Source organism: Hoplias malabaricus, chromosome 1 (assembly GCF_029633855.1).
Source record: "Hoplias malabaricus isolate fHopMal1 chromosome 1, fHopMal1.hap1, whole genome shotgun sequence".
Classification (NCBI taxonomy): domain Eukaryota; kingdom Metazoa; phylum Chordata; class Actinopteri; order Characiformes; family Erythrinidae; genus Hoplias; species Hoplias malabaricus.
Genome location: NC_089800.1, coordinates 10,716,723 through 10,741,119, shown reverse-complemented (window position 1 = coordinate 10,741,119; position 24,397 = coordinate 10,716,723). Strand labels below are relative to the sequence as shown.

The following is a 24,397-nucleotide window of genomic DNA, read 5'->3' as shown; positions in this document are numbered from 1 at the left end:
CTTCTATTGGAGCTAAAATAGTTTGTATTTGGTAACTGCAGCTCCAGGGTTGATGTTCCGGATGAGAGTGGAGAGTGTGTGTGTATGTGTGTGTGTGGTGCTCTTATCTAATTAAAAACCCTTTCAATTGAGTCTTAGAAAGAAGTGGGGATGTCATGCGTTTTATATGGCTCATTCGAATGTCAGAAGCTGATATAAAAAGGTCTCTTTTCTCTCTCATACACATACAGGCCTACAGCTCGTAACTTCTTCCCTTCTCCTGTTCACTTTCATCTGGGCATTCCCAGTGCTTATACAATTTGCACATCATTGCATTCTGTTTTTATTTATATTTTGCACTGTGTCCCAACTTGTCTGGAAATAGGGTGTGTATTACATACAGTTAAATGTAAAGTTGTATGTGTTCTATAAGATCTAACCCCAAACCTGCAGATAACATTAGAGTAACTTTAAATCAATACCTAATTCTGTACCTAACCCTAACTGTAACTTTATCCAAAAACCTTAATTTGATCCTGTACCCAACTGATTTTCGAAAGATTAACAATTCACACACCTATCGAGGACTAAAGATAAGATGTTTAACCATTAGAAGAAAAAATAACACCAGCAGTGTTCATTACATAGTTAGTTATATTATGTATTTTATAATTACAACATTACATAATTATCATATGTAAGTTACATTTTATATAAAACTTCTGCCCTTTATTTTTTACCAAATGATTCCCAAATTTGTGTCCAATTTGCATAACAAACTTGTTCAATTTTTTTGTAGCTGTATTTGGTGTTTGTCACTGCATTGTTCATTGTGTATATTGTTTGCTGTGTAATGCATTCTTTCTCCTTGTGGTGGAAGACACAACTAAAGTTTTTTTTTTAAATCCAGAAGTAGCATCTTTGCAGAATTCTTAGAAGAGTTTCACACTTAAAGGCATAGTTCACAACTGTAATCTCAAACCACTTTTTTATGAACTTCAGAAGATGTCTCAGCATTCGCTAGCTCTCCAGTCTGTTTGCGTGCTTGAAACTGGCCAAATGTGTTTCAAAGCCTCAGTGTCGTTATGCTAGTCTTTTTCTCTGCTCAAGGCAGAGGCATCTTTTTTTCAAACTCCCAAATTCCATGAAAAACACAAACCGAAATAAGGCTGTTGCTCTATTCCTGCTCCATAGGTGGGTAATATTGACTTATTTTTGCTGTTTCAAATCACTTAAGGTGGAAATGTCTCCAAACTCGGGAGACAGCCAGCTGCATTACCGAAAGTGCGTTAGAGTTACAAATGAGTTTCTGTGGTATTTTTCAAAGAGTGAATAAAAACTTACAGACAAGTTAAACTTCAGCCATTTACGAACAACTGTTGTTATTTACCCTCAAAAATTCTTTTCCGTATGGCAAAATTTTAACTATTGTTTGCATCTTAATGTTAGACAAGGATCGTTTGGCTCCTTGATATTCCCTAATTCCTAAACATTTCTAAGTTTAGTTTATTAGTTAAAAGAAGATATCTTAGGGTCAGGTGAGTTGGGATCATTTTGACATTGTAGTTGTTAAATGCCATCCCTGGTCTGTACGTGTTTGTGAGGGAGAGTGTGTTTAAATGACTGGTGATACTGTATACTGTAAAAAAAAATAAAAATAAAATAAATAAATGGACAATGGAAGTGAGATGTGTCTAGCTGTGGCTGTAGCTCCATTAATTAGGTCTATTGTGTAATGGTGTATTGATTTTTGTTGGTCAACATGTTAGCTGTGGACTGGGCAGTGGACAGAGAGAGAACCAGTACCCAATGTGTCTGTTTGCAGTCTAGTAAAAAGTAATAAGATTCATCTGTTAAAATGATGCATCTTGATGAATCAACAAAGATAAATTTGCAATTTTTAAATATAATATTTTGTATTGTTATATACTCTTAACAGTGTATTGTACTTGTATTGTAAAGTGAGAATTAAAGCTGTCTGGACACATCTTGTGAATTTATATTTGTCATAGTGTCTAAAGAGCATACTGGTATTGGGAGATATTCATTTAAAACTTTCAACATCAGTCAGACAACTAGATTTGTCCATATTGCAAACTAATATTTGGTGGCTTACTTGTATTTAATTTTGTCCACATTACTACAGTATTGAGGCATACAAAGCTTAGGTGGCGGCAATAAATTCCTGCATTTAATTAGTTTTTCTGCTTTTGTAACCCTCTACAAAGTAATGATTACATTATCTTCTTTTATTTTAGACATTTATAAAATGTATTTAATGTTGTAATTAAGTAATAACTGATGCATTTGGTCTCTGCATGTCAACTGTCGCGTCAGACATTATTTTATAAACCTCTTTTCTATAATCCACTGTCTCACACTGTTTGAGATACAAGAACAACAGATAACTGGATTAGGAACTTGTACCTTGTATCTACATTTGCTGTACCTTTTATCAGCACTTTGTAGCTCTACGATTATAGACTTTAGCCCCATATTTTCGATTGGTGGAGTATTCTCAGTCCAGAAATGACAATCAGGGCTTTAAAAACTCTAGTAGCTCTGCTGTGTCTAATCCACAGTCCTGATCATTGAAGAGCAGGGTGCAATTGGGATAAGAAAGTATGCAGAGGACCAGGTAGACTACAGTCTGTAATTGGAGAACTACAGAGTTCTCCTGTGTGGTCAGTGGAGCTGATAAAATGGACAAAGAGTGTAGACACAATGCAGGTGAGTGTAATCCAGTGATTGTTCAGTGTAGTTTAGTGATTGTAAATGTTCGCTATGCACGAAGAAAATATTCTTGCAGGTCCATACAAGCTGCGAACGTGGATGCACAGTGCACATACCGTAGCATCAGACTATCTGTGTTGCTAGATGTTCATACCTCTTGTGCCACTGTCCCTGACGATTGCGTACTTTTACGTCAGAGCTAGGGTGGCGCTGTAGTGCTACTCGAAGCTGCTTTTTACAACATAGAAACATGGAACAAAGGCACAGACCCCAGTGTAAATACAATAATAACATACAAATGCCTCTACTTTCACAACTTTTCAGCCAACTTTTCTTCCAGTCCACTCACCAAGCTTATTTTCTCAATCTTTTTCTCTACCCAATGAGCGATCGAGGTGCCTTTATGTCACTGTGTGAATTGGATGTTTTGCTTCACTTTTTTGAGTGAAACAACCTACGCACCTTTGCATGCGGCATCTGTGCCTGGCCTTTTTGTCTGCAGTTATGTGCACTGGTTTATAGCGCAATATACTCTCAGAAAAAAGGTACGGTAGTGGTACATTATTGTCACTAAAGGTACATGAGTGCTATTAAAGTCCAGTTGTGATCCCTAAAGGTACATTACATTCTCTTCCATAGAATGTGAGTTGAATATTTGATTGAATTATAGAACTGTGTAAAATATAGGTTTAGACATTTTTTTTGTCCCCAGTTAAATATCCAATAAATATCCAATTGAATGGCTTAAATGGCCCCAAAACTCAAAAGTTACCAAGATTATTTACACTGCTTTAATGAGTGTTGATGCATTTCTGGCTGGCTGTTGCTCCACGTAGCTTCATTCTCATGACTTCAGAACTGAAGCCTCAGAACAAAGGCTTCTTACACTCCTCTGGTATAATCGTTGTATAAAGTGCAGTTGCAAAATAGAAGTCACCCTTTTCACCATTGATAATTAAAACATGATGTGCAACATATGTGTTGTTTCCTCAGCCATAGCTCAGAAATTCTACCAAAAACTAAATCAATACCACATTTGTGTTGGTAAGTAGAAGTTGTTTTATTAGGATCTGAATTTGAGTAAAAGTTGTTGTGTGGATGGTTTTACATAATGTTCTATGTACAAGCCCAGCATTTCTAAAATTGCTGGGACATTGTGCAAATTGTAAATACAAACAAAATGGAATTTTGTGCAAATCATTTAAACCCTATAATAAATTGAATACACTACAGGCAACATTTGAAAAACATTTGCTACTTTTTGCTATTTAATGTTAGCAACATGGGCATGTTTGCCATTTTATTGTATCTCTTTAAATTAATTAAAATTTAGACTCTTTATTTATATACATTTGGGAACTGAGGAGATTAATTGCTGAAGATTTGAAAGTGTACGATTTTCACATTTTATGCTTGTTATAGGATATCAGCTGCTCAATATCTCAGGGACTCAGTTGTAACAGTTTTCCAAAGCCTGTATATATCATTTAGCATTAATGATGCCTTCAAAGATATGAAGTTCATCCATGCCATGTGCACTAATGCACCCCCATACCATCATCGATGTGGGCTTTTGACCTGTGTGCTTATAACAACCTGGAGGGCCCCTCTCCTCTTTAGCCCAGAGGAACTGGCATCTATGGTTTCGAAAAAGGACATTTTCAAATTTTGATGTGTCAGACCACAGGACACTTTTCTGCTTTTTGTTTAGTCTATTTTAACTGAGCTCATACCCAGAGAAGTCAGCTGCATTTCTGGATTCTGTGTGCATATTTTTTCTTCTTTGCACTTGAGAGGTTTAACTTGCAATTTTAGATGCAGTGATTAATTGGATTTACAAACAATGGTTTTGGAAAGTGTTTCTGAGCTCTTGAAGTGATTTCTACTACAGAATTAAGTCGTTATCACCTTTGGGCTTGGGTGTCACAGCCAGCCTGCTAAGGCTCAACCCTTGAAAATGCTCTAAGATGCTTTTTTGAAACTCACCCTGTCACTGACCCGCTGCCAATTAACCTAATGTAGCGTTTTGTGTAGCATTACATAACTTTGCCAGTCTTCTGTTGCCCCATTCCAACTTTTTTGTAAATGGGTTTTGTAACTAAATAGGCAACTATGTTTTACATATTCTTTTACATTATTATTAACCCTAAGGGTTACTTTTTATAATATTGGTAAAATTTAGTTGTTGAGATATAAACAAAATCATTCTAATAAATGGTTCATTGTAGAAAAATTTGTAGACTTGAATTTCTCAGCAGAGTTGGTAGGAATCTTGAGTTCACTTAATTATTTATCCAGAACAGTCTGTAAATTTGTGTGTCTTGAATAAAAAAATCTCAAAACTTTTTAAAATAATGTCACAGGCATCAGGCAGCGCATTTGTTCCCATTTCATTATATAACTTTACTATGTTAACTTTACCTATGTTAAAAATTTTAACAGTATATTTTCCTAGATGGTTGCATTGTTGCATCAAGCCACTCTGAATGTCTCTGTTTAAAAATGAATTTATTTTTAAAAATTCTGATTTGAAAGTTTTTCTGTTTTTTTTTCTTTTTATTGTTTCTTTTCCTTTTGAATTAATTTCAGGATTAACTTAAATTATAGGTTATTTTTTTTTCTGGGTGGGAGGGGGTGTTAATGATAGACTTTATTATTTGTTCTTCCATGGACATGGCTTGGTGTTTATTGATGCATTAAGTCTGTTTAGTAATAGATGGTGGAATTTATATATAATATTATTGTTTAGCATATAAGGTTTAATGCAGTTTAAGAATAAAGAAATTTATGACCACACATGACTTCTGTCTAGGTTAGCTTTTAGTCATTCTTAGTATTAAGCAGACCATTTCCAAGTCTTTCTCTTTTTCTCTTATTCTTTTTTCCCATTTTGTTTCTTTCTCCTTTCCTCCCTCTCATTTTCTCCTGCACTTTCTTTCTCTCCTCTGTGTGTTCAAGGCAGTAAAACGCACACTGCTTTCATTCACACTGTATCACGAGCCTTACTGAGCCTGAGCCCTCAGGAGTTTGTCCCTATCTCTCGTTGTTTCTCTCTGTGTCTCTCTCTGTGTCTCTCTCTCTCTCTCTTCATCTATCTATCTATATATGTGTATCTCCTTTGCACAACCTCTTGCATGCACAGAATGAAGGACAGAGAGAGCAACAAAGGAAAAGACAGGACCAGTAGCACATCCTTATTTTGCAAAAACTACAAAATGCTCTACTGCCATGTTGTATTATGCAAAATTGCCAAGCATTACACTGTGACCACACCGCAGTTGCAAATGCTACCGTCCTTATTATCAATCCACTCAGAAAAGCACTGGTCCCCCCTTGCACTTCCACAGAACTGGAATTCCTAGAATGGGCATTTTGTCAATGAGAAAGTGGTGTTTGGACTAGGGACTTCATGGATAGGCTACTCTTTCGATTAGATAGGTTTACAAGTTCGATTATCCTAGTTAGGAGCACACAGCATCTGAAGTTGCTCTCTGAAATGGGTCATTTGCTTTGGTAGCCAAAAGTAAACAGTATAATCATGCTGTAAATGTTTATTGTTTATTGTAGAATGATAAACATTGTTTTAATATACCTAAAATTGTGGAGATGCAAACAAAATCATTGCGAATTTGTTAGAATCTTGTCGCCTTAGGATTCTTTACCTCGGTGGTAATATGAACCAGGTAGTGTTTACAAGAACTATTATAGCCATATAATTTATTAGAAAGTGTGTGTGTGTCACACTGCGAAGGACAGGCGCCCCCTCCAGGGTGTGTTCCCACCTTGCGCCCAGTGATTAGGCTCCGGACCCACTGCGACCCTCAACTGGATAAGCGGTTCCAGACAATGAATGAATGAATATAATTTATTATTCAAACCATTCAGTCAGTGTACAAATGTGTTATTTTATGTTGCCAATAGTAAGAGTACTAAAACCTAACAATAAAAATGCCCTGCATGCACAGTGAATGTAGAAATATAAAATTTAAGCCTGAGCAGTGTCTCAGACATAAGGCCATTTATTCAAATCCATTTCATGTAATAACTTTTAGAGTTGTTAAATGCTTCTGAGACTTGGCTTCTATCAGGAACTTGAAAAATTCTGATTAACTAAGTTTCTCTAGAGTTGTACATTTCACACACACACACAAAAACACACTGCAATACATTGCATACATATTTTATTATTAAATAATTTTTGAATATTAAGTGGAATTCTGCTTTTAAACTTAGAAGTCGCTTTCAAATTATCAGAGGTTTTACTTTCTATTTTTTTCATGAGGTTAATAAACTGCATGCTAATTTTGACTATTAAATATGTGAGAAATTATATTCATAATATTGCATTGAATGGTTTGAGACTGCAGTCTCAGATTTGTTTCTGTAGGTCCAGATGTCAGCAATTAAGAAATAAAAAATAAATATAAAGCAAGCTTTTTCATTTGGCAAAACCACATAATAGAAAATAGATTTTTATATTTTAATACTGTAAAAAAACAGCATAGTACTGATCAAACATTTAGAGTCTCCAATTTTAAGTACAGATGTATTTGTGACTTGTAAGGGTTAACCTACCAACAGATGATTGAATGCCAGATCTGCTAACAATGCTGGCCTCTATCCCTATGTTATGAGGGACAGAGTTTTAAGTAATTTACAGGTCCTTCACTGCCGGTAAAAGAAACGTCCGCTCTTGGGACTCTGTTTCTGTGCTCACTTTCCCCTGTTGTACTTTCCTGCTGATCCTGTTTCCTGTGCTCCTTTGCTTTGGTCTGGATCTCCATTTCCTGACACTTCCACTGCTGCATTACAGGCCCTGGCTCAGTGCTGGTTAATGCAGTGGATCAGACCCAAAACTGAGGGAGATTCCTCCTTCCATATCAGGAAAGGGATGACTAGAGAGGAAACACCGTGGGCTGTCTTGGATAATGTACAAATGTACACGATTTCCCCCCAACCACAGATGTAGTTGATTATATACTGTAAGTGATGTTTGGTGTCAGACATTTGCATATCTATCCTGAAACTATGAGGCTATTGTAGACTGCCCAAAAATAGTAGCAGCAGCCATCTTGAAACCTGAATAATCAGATTTTAAACTAATTTGAAAACATTGTAAACAAGCCTATTAGAGTTTAACTTAATAACTTAAAAGGGACATCTACAAATATGGGGAAATTCTTTTCTGTGATTTGTTTACTTTCAGAAGCTCAGAATCTTTTAAGGAGAACCAGTTTATTTTAGGGAAAAAATGACATGGCTGAACTTTACCATATCTGAAAGTTTTTATTCACAGTTTGAATTAACACAAACTCATTTGTAATGATGCATGATGATATCAGAAAAAATAGAGTGAACATCTAGAAAATAATTGGCACATATTTTTCCCCCTGTGACCATGTGGAGAAGCATAACGGCAGTGCTGAATCTCTTATTTCTGTATTATAGCATTGTAGAATATTTACATGTTACAGGTCTACTGGAATTTATTTGTGTTTAATCCTTTGCGTTATGTTAATATTCATCTATCAATCAATAATATTTTTATTAGTTTGAGGAGATCTGTAATTGAATTTAACTTGTAAAGTTGTAACCAGTCTCTGTAAGGAACAGTTAGGTAAATGAATGTGGCTAATCATTATGTATAATATCGGATACCAGCATCGGCCCTGATTACTCAATCGGTGCATCGCTACTCATTTGTAACTCGCGTTATTTAGTTTTGTAGAATTTTGCAGTAATACAGTTAGCCGTCATTTTTAGACATTTCCACTTTTAAGTGATCTGAAACAGCAAAAATAAGACTATAAAAATTAATAAAAAAGTTTTAGCCATTTACTGACAGTGGGGTTTGTAAAGACATTAGACTTTTGAACAGGAAAACAGACTGAAGAGCAGCAAATGGTGAGGAAACATCTTCAGAATTTTATAAAAAGTGTTATAAATAGCTTTGAATATCCAGTGCAAAACTTAAGAACTGAGCTCAAAACAGTGGATCATACTTAAAGCTCTTACACATGAAGAAATGAATGGTTTGGATCTACATAGACAGCATAGTTGATAGGTGATTGTTCTTCTTATGCTGTATTCAAGTTTCTCTCTCTCTCTCTCTGTCTCTCTCTCTCTCTCTCTCTCTCTGTTGCTTTTGTTCCCTGCCTTTTGCTTTGGCATCCAAGGTTTAGAGACTTTTTTCATCCCCATCAAACTATCAGTTGCTAAAAATAGGCCTTTCATTTTGTTGATGACTCACTGTGGCCTTATGTGTGGCAGGCGTAGCTAAACATGAAGAAGAAGGTAAACTTCCTGTCTGGTAAACTGCAGCAAAACATCACTATCAACTCAGAAGAGCCCTTCCACACCAGACAGACAAACATGAACAAAACCCAACGTCTTGTGGGTGAACAGGACCAGTGTTTGATTGGTTGAAAGCATCAACTCTCTCTCTCAGTTCATGGCAAAGAAATGGCATCTGGAGGTTTTTAGACAATGAAAAGACCTGCAAATGTTGAACAGCAAGAACTGAGATGAGGATATTGCTCTGTTCCTGCTCCATACGTGGGTCTTTGGTCAGCAACAATGTTTAGGTAGGTCATATGTGTCAAAGTAATATCCTCCTCAATGTAAAAGCCAGGAACCAAGGTTTCCAAAAAGAGTGTTGCCCATAACATCACACTGTCCCCACTGGGTTATCTTCTTCTATAGTGCATCCTAGTACAATCTCTTACCCAAACAATTGTGTCATATCCACCCGGCCATCCACATGATGTAAATATTAGATATTAGACTAGGCCACCTTCATTCATAGCTCCATAATCCAGTTCTGATGCTCACATGTCCATTGTGGGTGCCTTCAGCTGTGGACTATGGTCAGCGTGGCCACACATATCAGTCTCCAGGTTCTGACAACTTTCTGTTATTGCCAGCATTAATGTTTTCAGAAACATTGGCTGGAATATTTCTTCTGTGGGATCAGACTAGGTAGGCTAGCCTTTGATTCCAATGCGCACAGGAGAGTCTTGGGGACACATGACTAGGTCACTGATTTGCTGGTTGTTGATAATAAAGGAAACAGTAACTAAATTCTGATCATTCTCAAGTAGATGTTCGATAAAGCTTCATAAGGACATCAGAGACATCAAATTCATCAAAAAATATATTTAATTTTAATATTATTATTTATTTATTTAACCAATGCATGTTTGCAATGCTATGCTTAAATGTTTTCAAATCTCATTTTACTTGAAGCTTAGTGAATTTTTCCACTTGTTTGTTGTTATATAAAGGTAGAGATATTAATGCATTGCCAGTGATGAAAGCGACTAACGTGTATCGGAAGAAAAGCTGTAGATTTAGAGAGAATTAGTCAACTCTGTTTTTGGAGAGAGAGGTGAGAACAGGTTGTGTTTGATTTAAGGCCGGATGTGGTTACTCAATAGTTTACCCAAATTAAAGATGAAAGGAAACACAAGGATCTTTTCGCTCTTTTCTCTTTGTAACACACCACACACACACACACACACACACACACACACTTTCATAAGGCACTAGCAGTCACTCTGAAGGATGTGTGAGCATTTAAGCATATAATTGAGCTCATAAGGACTAGTACTCTTCTTTTTTTATTTTTTTTTATTTTTATTTTTTTTTCAGAAAGATCCTCCTCTCGATATGGAAACTGACAAGCATGTTACACAAAGGACCAGTGCGGAGGGTGCAATTTTTAGCATGGATGATAGCAGTGATGGATGGATGAGCACAGAGGAGAATGTGTTTGTGTGTGTGTCTGCTTGTGAATGTGTGTAGTTTTGCGTATAATGTGTGTGTTAGGGATTTATATATGGACCCTTGCTGCAGTATTATTACTGTGATTTGTGAATATGATATGTATCTTGTGATTTTTGTTCAGCATGTTTGTGAATGTTGGCCTTCATTTCTTCAGCGCAATGTTATATACTTTCATTTTAAAAAAGTTTTTTTTATAATTTGAAACTTAGGAAGGTATCAATATGAATCATATTTTTTGCAACATTTTGCATTGTGTCTCTGTATATTTCAGAGCATGCTAGCTTGTGATTAGTGTGTTAGGGCTGTACCTTAATATTAGCTTGTAGCTGTAGTGTTAATGTTCACTCAATGGCATTTTATGTATTATTACTTTACATTTATAATTTTAATATAGAAATAAAATTTCTTAGAACAAAATATGATTAACCCTACTTCTATTAATAGGTATATTACCTAACGTCACAGTAATGATTAACAAATTCATATTGTGCAATCCTAAGGTGCATTCTTTACTTGACTGTACCTCTGCTGTTTGTTTGTTTTATATGGTTATTATTTTTCATCCCCTGTCTGAAAGTGTATGATTGGCAAGAGTAAAACACACCCTGTTGTATGCTCTGTGCACCTTGCTTGCATGTTATGCATTTGGTCATTTCAGTGATACAAATGGAGTAATTTTGCAAAGTTTAGAACTACACCCTTTCAATGTTATCAGGTGATTCATGTCTGATTGTGTGCCGACAAATCGCAAACGTCAACACCTTCCAAGTGGAACATGGATACACATATCAAACTTTCTCAGAATGAGAAAACTGATCTGTGATAGCTTTAAATAACACTGAATCAAATCACATGGACAGATGAAATCTGATTTCAGATCAGTGTTCTTTAAGGGGGATATCATTGCTCTTTAAAACATCAGAATTAAACTATTAAGATGTAAACAGAGTCAGAATGATGGTGATAAAAACACAAGTCTGAAGTTTTTTATAATCTCTGAAAAGCTAGTTAAAGCATTGTATGGCAAATCTGTTCCTAGTTACTCAGATTTTGTACTAGTTTTCCATTAACATATATACACCTTTTAAGTCCACCTATTGTTTTGTCACTCATTGTTTTCACCAACTCTGCAGAGAAATCTTAAAAACACGGTTTCCTTTTACAGCTTAATGAATACATTTTTTAGAAATAAGTTAAATTCCCCTTTAATCTGAGACTGTTGGACCTTCATTAGTCATTAGTTGTTTGGTTTAGAATAGAACCAGTTTTACTGCGTTGCATTGAACTGTAAGTCTGTCAATTTAATCGTTAAGCTAGTGATCCAGTAATTAGCTTTTTTGTGTGCTATAAAATGCAAAAATTTTAAATTAATTTTATCTAACTGACAATAAAAAATACATGTTCATACTTTCAAAACTAGGACAATTTTATAAAGCATATGGAAGCAACAATTGCTGATTAAAAACAAAATGAATAGGTGTGTATTCAGAAAGTTTAAACTATGCATTATCATCATAGCAATGTGTAAAAAGAAAATAATTGCAGATTTATTACGTTTGAAATGATTAATCAATGATTAATTGTGTTTATCATTTTTTATTGTTGTACATTGTCATGACCTTTGTGCAGTGGTGATTTTATCTTAGCCACACTTTTCCTAACAGTGCAACAATAAGATTTGGTGTGTGTGTGTGTGTGCGTTCACGCGTGTGTGTGTGTGTATAAGCAGTACTAACAAAATCTACTCTAAACAAGTTACACTAATATGATTAGCCATAGCTTAGTTTTGCATTAACGTGGCATTACTTTGAGGTTTAAGGCTTATGTCTGAGGCTTGGGGCTGAGTACCTGGACTACTTACCTGGCAGAATGATCTTTTATCTCTAGAAGAATATACGGAAATATAATATTTTATTGTTTTCCCAAAAAATTACATCACATTACACTTTCCTTTGAGTGTAACATTGGTTATTTACAGGACGTCTATAACAGTTCTCAGCCGTTGTAACAATGTGATGCAAAATGGTTTTGACAGACTTTGTTTGGTCATTGTTAAGGAAAGGTTTGTCCTCATATCTCTGCATATCACACACATTAGCATCCCCAGTGGCAAAGAATCTGTATTTTCTGCAGGTGTCATCATATTTTTAATTGAATAATGCCTTTTCTATTCTTCTCCATAAAGTTTTGTTATTGTCTTCTATGGCAGAGTAGAGTCACTCCCTTCTGCACACTTCTGCAGTGCTGCAGCCCTGTAACCAGTGATCCAGCCATATATTGGTCTGTGGTCTTGTGGTTGGGAATCTTATTTCTAGCACTTTAAATCATAAAATAAGTTTTAGAGTGTTTACAAACAAGGGCAGTCAGTAGATGTCTATAGTAATTTATATACTGTTCCCGCTGTTACTTTAATCGGTACGTTTGATTCTTTCCTTCTGTCGTTTTCACAAACCCTGATTTAATATAGACTTAATATGTATAGCGCTTAATAGTATTTTTGTTAAATTCATTTGACAAACCTCTGAAAAAGTACTTTAATACGTATCTTATAGTATGAAAAATGCTTTCAGTGTGTAATTTACTTTGTCAGTGAAAAAACTGGCAAAAGTATATATCACAATATAATTCCGATATTGATATAAACTTTAAACAGCCACAGAAAAACGGGCCAAGAACAAATAACATGACATCACCATCAAACATTAATCATCTGACTTTGTCAATATTAACATTTTAAACTGAATTTAAAATTAAGAGCAATGACTGACCTCACCCTGTAAAAAACATCAATCAGTGAAAGATGCTGTAAATATTGAAATATTAAAATCTGTTTAGATAATATATAATTGTTATTGAAACATTTTATATTGTGATATACGGATACTGAATTATTGTCCAGCCCTGTCCTGAATGAAGACCTTATTATTAGTAAGAATTAAATGTTTATCTAGAAATGTTTTGTAGAAGTTCCCAGTTGGTGTGTGGCTGGTGTTGCTATGTTGGGGTCAGTGCTTGAACAACCTGTCTTCCCACAGTATGTGCATGTGTTAGTATCTGTGTATCCGTATGTGTGTTTAGGTGTGCTAGAGTGTTTTGGATCCCTGGGCTCCCATGGAGTTCATAGTGGAGACAGTACAGTGGGGCATGTGGGAGGCCCAGAGCAACACCGGCTGTCATTAGGCTCGTCTCTAGAGCGCCCTGGTGGCCCTACTTACCTCTCGCTTAATGACTATTTTGCCTTCTCTACTTGCTAATGAAGGCCTAAGGTAGAGAGTGGCTCTGCTGAATGAAAGGCCACTAATGGTCGTTAAGGTTTGTTTTCATGTTTTCCTTTCGTTTGGGCTCCCCGGATGCCTTGGCTTGTCATGCCGAGTTTTCCAATGGGATTGCCTCATGTCTCACTGTGGCAGTGTGTGTGAGAAAAGCAGGGCGCACTGCTCTCAACCACCTTTACGGTACTAGAAATTGAAAGGCACCGTCACTACCTTTGGCTTATTTTGTGTGTCATTTTTTTTTTGTGTGTGTGTGTGTGTGTTTTGACCAGGCTAGTTGCTAATGCTAGCATTGGTTCACTAAATGTAACAAGTTCACAGAATCAACTTTTGAGTATCAGTTTGAGAAAAATGGCATGCTATATGAGAGTTGCTATTTTAAAAAAATCTCCATCTTTAAGGAGCTTTCAATAGTGGTAATACAGAGAGGCTTAGGCTAAAATATTTAAAATACAACTTCACAAATGTAAAGGTGTATATTGCTCCTCATACGTTATGAAAATCAAGAAAGATAAAGAAAGGAATAGTGCTGTGAATAATTCTCACCTCACCCTGAAAGTAGCAAGTCAGCCATGTTTGATGGTTGCAAACATGTTTGACTGAGGATTTCTGCTGTCTGTATTGTGTTTGTATGTTTTTTTGGTTGCATATAACATGTTATATTACACTGGCTGGATTACATGTCACAAATTGAGGAAATCTGTGATGGATTAGGTATTCAGATTACATGTTAGCGTCATAAGCATTGTAGCTCCAATGTGAAACTAAAGACACAGTATGACACTAAAAATATCTTGGCGGATTATTGAAATTTGGTTTAAGGTTTAAATTTGGCATCTTTAACCTACGTTGTAATTAATGCATTCATTAGGCATTACTTTTGGTCATTTTGTTGACCGTGGAGTAGTTGGATCAGTGTTCCTTGACCAGGAAATCTGTGAATATGGAGAGATTTAAGCCAGAGTGGACCAGTGGACCTCACCTAGGATCGGTGGAAAGAGGGGAATTGAGGGGCTGCATTATTTTTTAAAGAGCAAATGCAATGTGAGGGTTTAGTGAAAGGTGTGAAATAGGTGAAAGGTGTATCCCAGTGGCTGTCTGGCTGGGGTTAAGGTATGTGATATAAGTGGAAACAGGAGCCTTTTTGGCAAACGTGAATTTTCTGTGTATATTTGTTTAGATGTAAATTTTATATCATTGTAACTGGTCTTGGATCTGATTTTGCTATTTCTAGCCTACAATATTACAGAAATTTAAAGAAGTTCATTGAAAAGAAATATTATTTACTGTAATTTTTATCACGACAAATTGTAGACTTGGCATTTTTGAGCATGAAAGGTTGTGAAATGTGGTAAGGGTTTTTTTTTCTTTTTTTCTCCCTTTTCAGAGGCCATGGTGCGTTTTCTTGTTGGGTTGTTTTGCGTCGCTGTAGCCATTTGTTTTGCTGTATTGTGGTGATTATATGATGGAACCTCACTGGGGGCCTAATTACTGTATAGCTGTCTCTACTCTCCAAGGAAGAGGCAGGGAAAAACAAGTCTCTTTCTGAGAAAGACCCCCGCCTTTCTCCCCTTCTCTCTCATTCCCTGTCTTCCAACTTACTTGCTTCCCTTGTCATTTTTTTTTGCTGGAGGGAGATATAGGGGAGGAGTTTGAGGATGAGTTTGTCTGAATGATTGGCTAAATGCATCACCTCTTAATGGCCTGATTTTTTTTTTTTTTTGGGGAGCTGACTGTCCTGGAAGTGGACATTCACCTCGGTGAACAATTTTAATGCTGCATTTACTTTGCTCTGCCTTGATCACACAACGGATCCTATTCATTTTGATTGGGATGTGTTGGTTTCATTAGACCAGGCCATGAGGTTCATGAAGCGCCTTGCAGATCGAGTTTGGGGATAACATGCAGCGGAAGGTTGAACCAAGCTGAACTTTACACACATGAATCCGGACAACAAAAAGTGTCGGTCTAATCAGGAGATGGTGGCTTTTGTGCAATTGCTGTCCACAATGCAGTGTAAAAACATTTTGGCAGCATTTTTCATGCAGGTAGAAGAGAGCAAATGCGTTCTCAAATGCACTCAATAATTATACAATACTTGTACTCAAAATGCAGTCCCTATAAATTCATAATCCAATTAAAAAAACAACTAGTTGAATGTAAATATCTTATGAAATGATGACTACAAGCTCTAATAATTCATGAGCTCCCCCTTGAACACAAATTTGAAATGTTAAATTAAAACAAATATTCAAATCTAAAACATACTTAGCAACATAAATAAATATCCCTTAAGCATGTGTTAAAATCGATGATATATGGAATGCCTTTGTTAATGCTCATATGAAGGGTTTGCAGTCCTGTATGTTGTCCCGTTGGACTTACAAATGCACATAAGGAGATTTGTAAACAATTATTTAGAATAACTGGTTATGAACCTAAGTTAAATACTCAACCATACAATTCAGCCAGTCGTGGATTGAAAATATGTTTGAAATTACTTTTATATTGAAAATACATTTTACTATTAGATACATTTCAGATGACTTAATACATTTTCATATGAGATTTGCTGAGTGCAGTTCTATTGGTTACTATGACTTGTGTTGAATAAACTCTACAAACACAAGCATTTGTCATTAGCCCAAAATGATCATGTTGCATCACTTCACATCAGTAGTCTTAAATGCTTTGATTTTTGTCGGGGCAGCTCCTCTCTTCCTCCCTCAGAGTGCTTTGTTGTACATTTGCTTGGTAAATGTATCACACAGAGTGAAAAGAGACCTTGTGCTAATTTACAAGTGTGATGAATAATCATAAACATTGTATTTTACAAGTAAATCAGGTGGAGTCCTGCTATAGAGATATTTAGGGACGTTTGGGAGTATACGTAACTAAAGATATTAGATTTAAAAAAATGTTCATTATTATGATAACCTTCATTGCTATTGATATTGCAGTTGTTGTTATAGTTGTTTTGATGTTATACAATATGTACATTTTTTAAGTGAAAGCAAACATGCACCAAAAATAAATAAAATAATTTTTTAAAAAATATTTAATAAATACACCATTATTTTATAATATAGGGATGAAAATGATTTTATTTCACTAAAATGGCAGGCACATTTACCTGATTTTTTTAATGTTTTTTGCTCTATTAACAGGAGTTTTTTGAGCATGCTAAACAGCTATGGGATGACGAGGGTGTGAAGGCCTGCTTCGAACGCTCCAACGAGTATCAGCTCATCGACTGTGCACAGTAGTGAGTACTTCTTCCTCTTTGGGAACAAAATTGATTTGTGGAAAAATTGCACATACCATTTATTATTGTGACGAAATAAGGAATTGACATATTTCACATTCTATATAGTTTTCTGTGATCAGATTTCTCACATATCTGTGGGGTAGTAATGGTTAATAGACAAGCAATATATGATTTTAAAAGTAGGTGTGTATACTGAAAACTAAATATAGTAAAACAGCGGGTTTGAGGGGGAAAATATGGGAGATATCATGGGAATCTTAGATATGGCATAAAAAAATAAAAATAAATAAAATATAGATTATAATCTGTTTTATGTATATATGAGCTAGCTGTATTTATATCTGATTATTAGTATTAAAATTAGTCTCAACATTATGATGTGCATATTCAAAGTCACATCATTTCTCTAGCAGTCCGAAGACCCATGCACAACATGCTGAAATTCTTACATTATGCAGATATATATATATATAATACCTTTTCACCCTGCAGCTGTAAATTTAGACTAAACAAACAAATTCAGTTCATAACCACAGGGAGCTATGTCTACTGTGTTTAGCTTTATCAGCTGCTGAAGAAGGGTTGAATGAAGAGAATGCAGTGCCTGCACAGTTTTCTTTTCTCTGCCTCTAGTCTTCTTGATTATTAGCTTAATAATTCACAGGTGTGATGAATGGGGGAAAGTGAGAGATTTGCACTTTGGACAGTATTGGGTACTTCAACATTGCGGAACAGCTCATGAGAAACCCTTGGTTTTCTTTACACTTCTGTGTAAAGTGTTCCCTGAGGGCCTTTTGTACCTCTTTCTTTGCCATCCCGCCCCTCTTGTTTGACCACTCTTTCTTTCTCAATTAGCCAAACTCCCTCTCTTTGTATTGTCAGTTTGTCCTTCCTGTTTTAATCCCCCCACACCACCGCCACTCTGTTCCACTCTATCGCTTCCTTTGACTTTCTCCCCGCTTCCCTTTCTCCTGTGTTTTGGGTTTGGTGGTATTTACTGCGCGGTTTTGGCTTTCCATTGCATGTGTTGCAATGGAAAGCCATGTGTTATGCTCTTGAAAGGCAGACCATGCTGTAGCGCTGGAGGAGGAGATTAACACACTCATAGGTGTGCTGTCACTCTGAGACTGAGGTAATTGTTGTATCATAAGCCGACATCCCCATGGATCAGTTAGCTGTGCACTCACAGGAGAGTCAATATCACACCTTTTAATACACCTTATCTCATTAGGCTCAGGTTGCATAATGTGAAATGCACACGTTTTACCAAAGATGTATTTTGTATGTCACCAGACTGTCATTATTTACTAGCACTTTTTAGAGGTTCAAGCATGCAGTGCTTGAAACCCTCTTATGTTAGTTCAGAAAACAAGGCTAGAGGTCAAGAGACTTGATAAGTGACCAGTAGGCAGTAGTCCTTCCCACTACTCAGGTGCAAAAAATCAGCCTAAGGGGGCTCTACAGTGAAGAATTTTTTTCTCATGCCTTGTGTGTCATGGATATTACATTTTTTTCTCGATTTCTTGGGTCAGTCTCTGCTGTAATTCATCCCAAAGGTGTTCTGTTGGGTTGAGGTCAGTCAGTTTCTTCCACATCAGATTCATTCATCTTTGTCATCATTGGTCTTGCTTTGTGCACTGGTGCACAGACATGTTGGAACAGGAAGCAGCCATCCCCAAACTGTTCCCACAAAGATGGGAGAGTGAAATTGTCCAAAATCTCTTGGCATGCTGGAGAATTAAAGGTTACTTTAACTGGAACTATGGGGCTGAGTCCAACTCCATAAAGATAACCCCACACCATAATTCCCCCTCCACCAAACTTTACACTTGGCACAATGAAGTCAGACAAGTACCATTCTCCTGGCAACCGCCAAACCCAGACTCATCCATCGTCCATCCATCACTCCAGAGAACATGTCTCCACTGCTCTAGAGTCCAATGGTGGCATGCTTTACACCGCAGCATCTGACACTTTGCATTGCGCTTGGTGCTGTAAGGCTCCATGAAGCTCTCTACGCACTGTTCTTGAGCTACTTTGAAGGCCACATGAAGTTTGGAGGTCTGTGGCAATTGACTCTGCAGAAAGTTGGCGACCTCTGTGCACTGAGCACCTGAGAGCGACCCATTCATTCATAAATGTTTGAGGGAGCAGTCAACATACCTAGGCACTTGGAATTGAATGGAACACCTGAATTAAATTATTTGGATGGGTTAATACTTTTGGCCATATAGTGTATCTCAAGACTTTCAAGATTTTAAAAAGTAAGCATTAAAAATCATCTGTAAGTAAGCGTTAAAAAGCAAAATTGAGCATGAATGAGTTGTTAGCACTTCATGCTGATTTTCCGTTTCTGATTCATTAAGTAAGAAATGCCCAGAAATGCTAGAAAGAGTAGCTGGTGGACATTGCCCTCAGATGCAATATACAGTATATTCTCTGAAAAAAAAGCTGTTGTTAATGTCAGCGCCACCTTATCGTCACTTTTCTCACAAAACGTTCCCTAAAATGGTAATGTAACACTTTGCTATAGGTCATCATTCACAGAGATGCATGATACTCATATTAGACTTTCAGGGAAACTGATGGAAACTTACATAAACATATATAAATACTTATTCCTGCAAACATCTTTTTGTTTGGTAATTTATTTATTTATTTATTTATTTTTCCTGTCACTGATGAAACAACACTTAGTTTAGGCCTTTGCAGGAGACTGCTAACTCTCCAGAGCTGTAATATCAGCTGACATCCATGCTAGCCAGCATGATTAGCAGAGATGGAGATGGAGTGCTTTTCTGCCCTCCCAGAGAGCTCTCTAGGTCCCCTGGCTTTGTAGGGGTTACCTGGATTCGAACCTCCAGATGAACTTTTGTGGCATTTGGGTGCCCCAATATTATATATATTTTTATGTCTTGACAATTACATTGGCATTTATTAATCTGCCTACAATTCCCATATTGGTCAGACCTTAATTATGAGTGGCTCTGAGCTATTTAAGAGTTGTATCTCAGGTGGGGTAGTAAAAGCAGAAGTTGAAGTTAGTGTTATTGTTCATTGCCCACTTAAGTGGTAAGAAAAATCATCTAAAGTCATTCAATTTTAATGGAAGAATAGAGAACTGATAAACTTTGATGAACTAATATGATGAGGAACTAATAATGTTGAAAAGGTTAATCAGGTTTACTTTGGAAAAAGTGAGAAGTACAACTTGTACAGTAGGTTTTTATGTTATATAAATATAAATATATATATTATAAATACTGTCAATTGGTTAAGTGTGTTGTCCTGTCTACTAGGAGTGATCAGGTTGTAATGGTTATGGTGGGGGCAGGTTTATTTTTGAAATGTAAGTGCTTTAAAGAGAAACAGAGAGAGACAACAAAGAGCAACAAAAGCTGACACACTTCTGTGTATTTGATCTGAGTGAGCTTGTGCAATGTTGATTACTTCCTTATCTGTAACTCAGTTACTGTCACTTTGCCTAGAGCTCTCTCTCTCTCTCTCTCTCTCTCTCTCTCTCTCTCTCTCTCTCTCTCTCTCTCTCTCTCTCTCTCTCTCTCTCTCTCTCTCTCTCTCATATACACACACACCCTCACCCACACACACACTGACCATGAGACATGCACAGGCTGTCCTCTCCTAATCTATGACATGGTGCTGAAGAGTTCAGATTGTGTGTTTTTTTTGTGATGTATGACGTCAGTTAAACGTCACACCTCATTTCTCCCAGGAAGCTCCACATTATGAGGATGTAGATTGGAACAAACACAAATGTTGACGTACACTTACAGTCAGACACATACACATGGTATGTATCCATGCTATGAATTAAGACTATCGCCCGAGGAATATCAACATTTTTCCACCAATATCAATAATAAGGATGCTTATAACTCAAACCCAATAAACTGTTAATGGTCAAGGATTAAACAGACTTCTTCAGTGTAAATGTATTAATCATTTCCAGAGTTATGACTACACTGCTCTCTGGATATATTGCTCATCCAAGTACTGAGATTATAAGAGGGGGAGTACTTGTTTTCAGAAAGTCTTAGCTTAGACTTTGGTCATAATTGTATCCCTCATTCAGTTCATAGCCTTTTAGCTATGTATTTATTATCATTTTACTTTTATACAATACTGGGAAAACTGAAATAGGAAGTCTACAGTATGTGTGTTTTTTGTAGGTTACAGCTACAAATTTGGACAGTTTTCCATGTTTAAAATGAAACATTACTCAGCACCAATTTCAGTATGGTATTTTTTAGAAAGTTCTTCTTAGTGCAGACCATCTGTTTTGTATCTCAATGTAGTGGGAAAAACATAAAACAGTTTAAATTGTATTTATTTATTTTTTTAAGCTTGCCCCAATATTTGCACAGGCCACATCTCCCCCACCAATATGTGAAATTCACTAAATAAACAGTAAATGTGCATTAAAATGTGCAGAAGGTCGTTCCCTGTGGAGCATGTTATCTAATATTCGCTTAGAAACCAATACCGCATGTGACATTGGTGTCCAGTATTTTGCACAAGACTATGGATGTCATAGGGCTTTTTGTGTACAAGTATAGAGCTCCGGGAATGCAAGATGAATGCTAGCACTAAATCCAGTCTTTATTACAAAGCTAGCATTAGTACAATGTTTTGAAAAACATCTAGCTCACTTCATTGCATTAATCTCAGATTTGAAATAATAAATCTAACTTTCTTTAATTTCATTTCATTTTTTATTACATTTCATGATGTTGCCAGTAACCATTAGGTAGACTCAATCACCCAAGACTAAGCTTGCTGAGGCGTGGCTCTTCCACAGCTTGAGGAGTCAGCTCCCAAAGATGCAATTTTTCATTTCTAAACGTCAGTCAGTGAACAACCCTGACTGCTGGAATCAAGAGTTGGAGTCAACTCTGGAAACCCTGGCATTGTAAAATCACTATACCGGTCTGCAGGTGCTGTGTTTTTTCTTTTCGCCCATGTCTTAAAGTATGTATAGTTTTTGTTCAAAACAACATCACATCGCTTGTTTTGGAGGAAATGTGTATTAGCCTTCACCCTCTTAGCTTTGTAGTATAAGATATTATGTTATTGATTTGTTGGAGGAGAATGTCTTATTGACAATAGAATTTGAAATTTAAAAAAGTAAAAATTGATTCCAGCCAGATTGTTTCATTTGTTCATTTTAAAAGTTGAAAAATACATTTTTATTAAATGGGTTGCTCTTTTCAACATTGGTTGCTCTGTTCTGTGTCCTTTCTGACTACGTCCTGTTTGAGTGTTCTGGACATTCCCCAGGAATGTGAAGGAGTTACCTGCCCTGAACACATGCATTTACTTTACAGGCTGGGTGATGTTGCATTTTTAAATTATGTTAGACTGGGACAACTTTCACACTTCTGTAACATGGAATTTCCACTCTGCTTAATAAATGAATACCAAAATATAAAGATTAAATATTTCAGTGCCTTTTTTTTTTTACATTTGCATGTGCATTGTTGAGTAAATGCTTAGCTATTTCCATTGTAACAGAGTAGCTGGCTCATGAGGGCTGTAGTGATTACAGTGTTTGCTTCGTAACCGGGTTGTTGTTTGTTCGGATCCCTCCCCGAAGGGCCTGGTTACATCAGGTCTGATGTGCTCCAATAACACCTGCTAAAGCTCAATTGCCCCTGGGAACACTTCAGGATGTGTAGGGAATGGAAGGAGAACACTGAAGGCTCACTAATAGACTTCACCAGCACAGTTTATTTTTGCATCATCTTTTTGCTTAGCGTTTGGGTTGTAGGTTGTTTGGGTTGATGTTGTGTGTTAATATTTATGCAGCAAATAGTTCATTCTGGTTAGTCCATGGACTTATTGTTGCTGCTAATTCTATTTTAACATTGTTAATGAACATTTGAGAAAAATCTGGCTGCAGAAATATTGTCAGGGCTGGGCGCACTGTGGTCACAAATGTGACATTTGATGTCGGGTGTCACCTCACGTTTTTGTTGAACATCTAACTGACAGACTGCTTGCTCATTAAATAATTTCTGGGAGTGCTTCTGTAAATAAAATTTGTATATCAAATAAATGGAAAGTTTGTTTTTTGCATATTTACAATGCTGAGGTTTTCTCTAAATCACAAACAAATGTATTGCAAATTCAGAATATACATAAACTTGTTATATTTTTTACTGTTACTTTGTTTAAATTTTAAGGTAATTGTGTTTGCTTATGAATTATTACACGTTTGTTCTGGTCTGCATGTACATCTGATTATCAGTACTTCTTTAATCTATAGGCATTTCTTTGTTATTTAATGTATATAGTCTCTGTCCAATCAAAAAAACATGTACCACCATTTTTGTGGATGTTTAGTTTACTACATCATTTGAACACAGCAGCTGTCCTTCACACTGGGTGAACATTTCATGATAAATGGACCAATAGAAATGCTTCTAAATTACTTAGAATATAATCTTTTTACATTGACTTCCATTGAAATGTAAGAAGGTTGTTTCTTTCCTTTGTAAAATTACACCACATGCAATTTTATTGAAATGTACTGAAAGGAAAATGAACCAAATTAGAGTTGATAAATCACACTCAAATACCTTAATGATCAATGTTTAGAGTGAAACTGAAGTTACTGATAAAATTCAAAAACAACTAGTTACAGAAAAATGTGTAACATTGTACATTTTTAAAAGACATTTCACAGATGACCCTGAACAGACAACAAAATGTGAATCCTTTCTTGTATGTGGAGTTTGCATTTAAGATCAATGCCAATTTATAAACGCCTTTTTATATATATATATTTTCACACAACTAGAAAAGGATTTGTTGTTGAAACTCTTCCATTTCTGTAAGAAAAATTATAAACACCAACGTTGTTTATTATTTTCCCCATGGACAGACAGAGAGACAAAATGCATTTTTATGAGAGGCCATTTTGGCCAAAATTCAAACTTGCATTTGGCTGTTTTTTTTTCCCAGCATCTGGTTTGTTCAGGCATGACCATTAATTCCTCCTGCAGGGTTAAATAAATGATGTGTCTTCTCATCAAGAGTTGCGTTGGCTGCTGGTTGTTTCCGATGTCACAACGTATCTAGCATGGTGTAGATGTCACTGAGTGAATTTATTATGTTTGTTAACAAGTCCATAGCCTCGTTAATCTGGGTCTGAGCTTTGGGTTCTATTTAACGTAGGCGACTGGGATATTCACTTCTACCGCATTTTCCAATGAATATGGGGAAGGGGTATATTTGAATATAAGCCAATCAGAAAATTTAAACTAAACTTTATAGGCCAATCAGAAAATGCGACCATCATAGTCCCTCACATTCACTAATAAACTCCAACAAAGGGGGT

The 24,397-nt window shown here is 36.2% G+C and overlaps 1 protein-coding gene across 1 annotated transcript in view; it reads left to right on the top strand.

Moving 5' to 3' along the window:
* The window catches only part of gnal (guanine nucleotide binding protein (G protein), alpha activating activity polypeptide, olfactory type), a 58,589-nt gene that overhangs the window by 6,734 nt on the left and 27,458 nt on the right, over positions 1–24,397 (top strand). Inside the window, exon 5 of the mRNA XM_066676298.1 lies at positions 16,937–17,034. Within this exon, the coding sequence (XP_066532395.1) occupies positions 16,937–17,034 (98 nt within the window). The remainder of the gene's footprint in view (positions 1–16,936; positions 17,035–24,397) is intronic.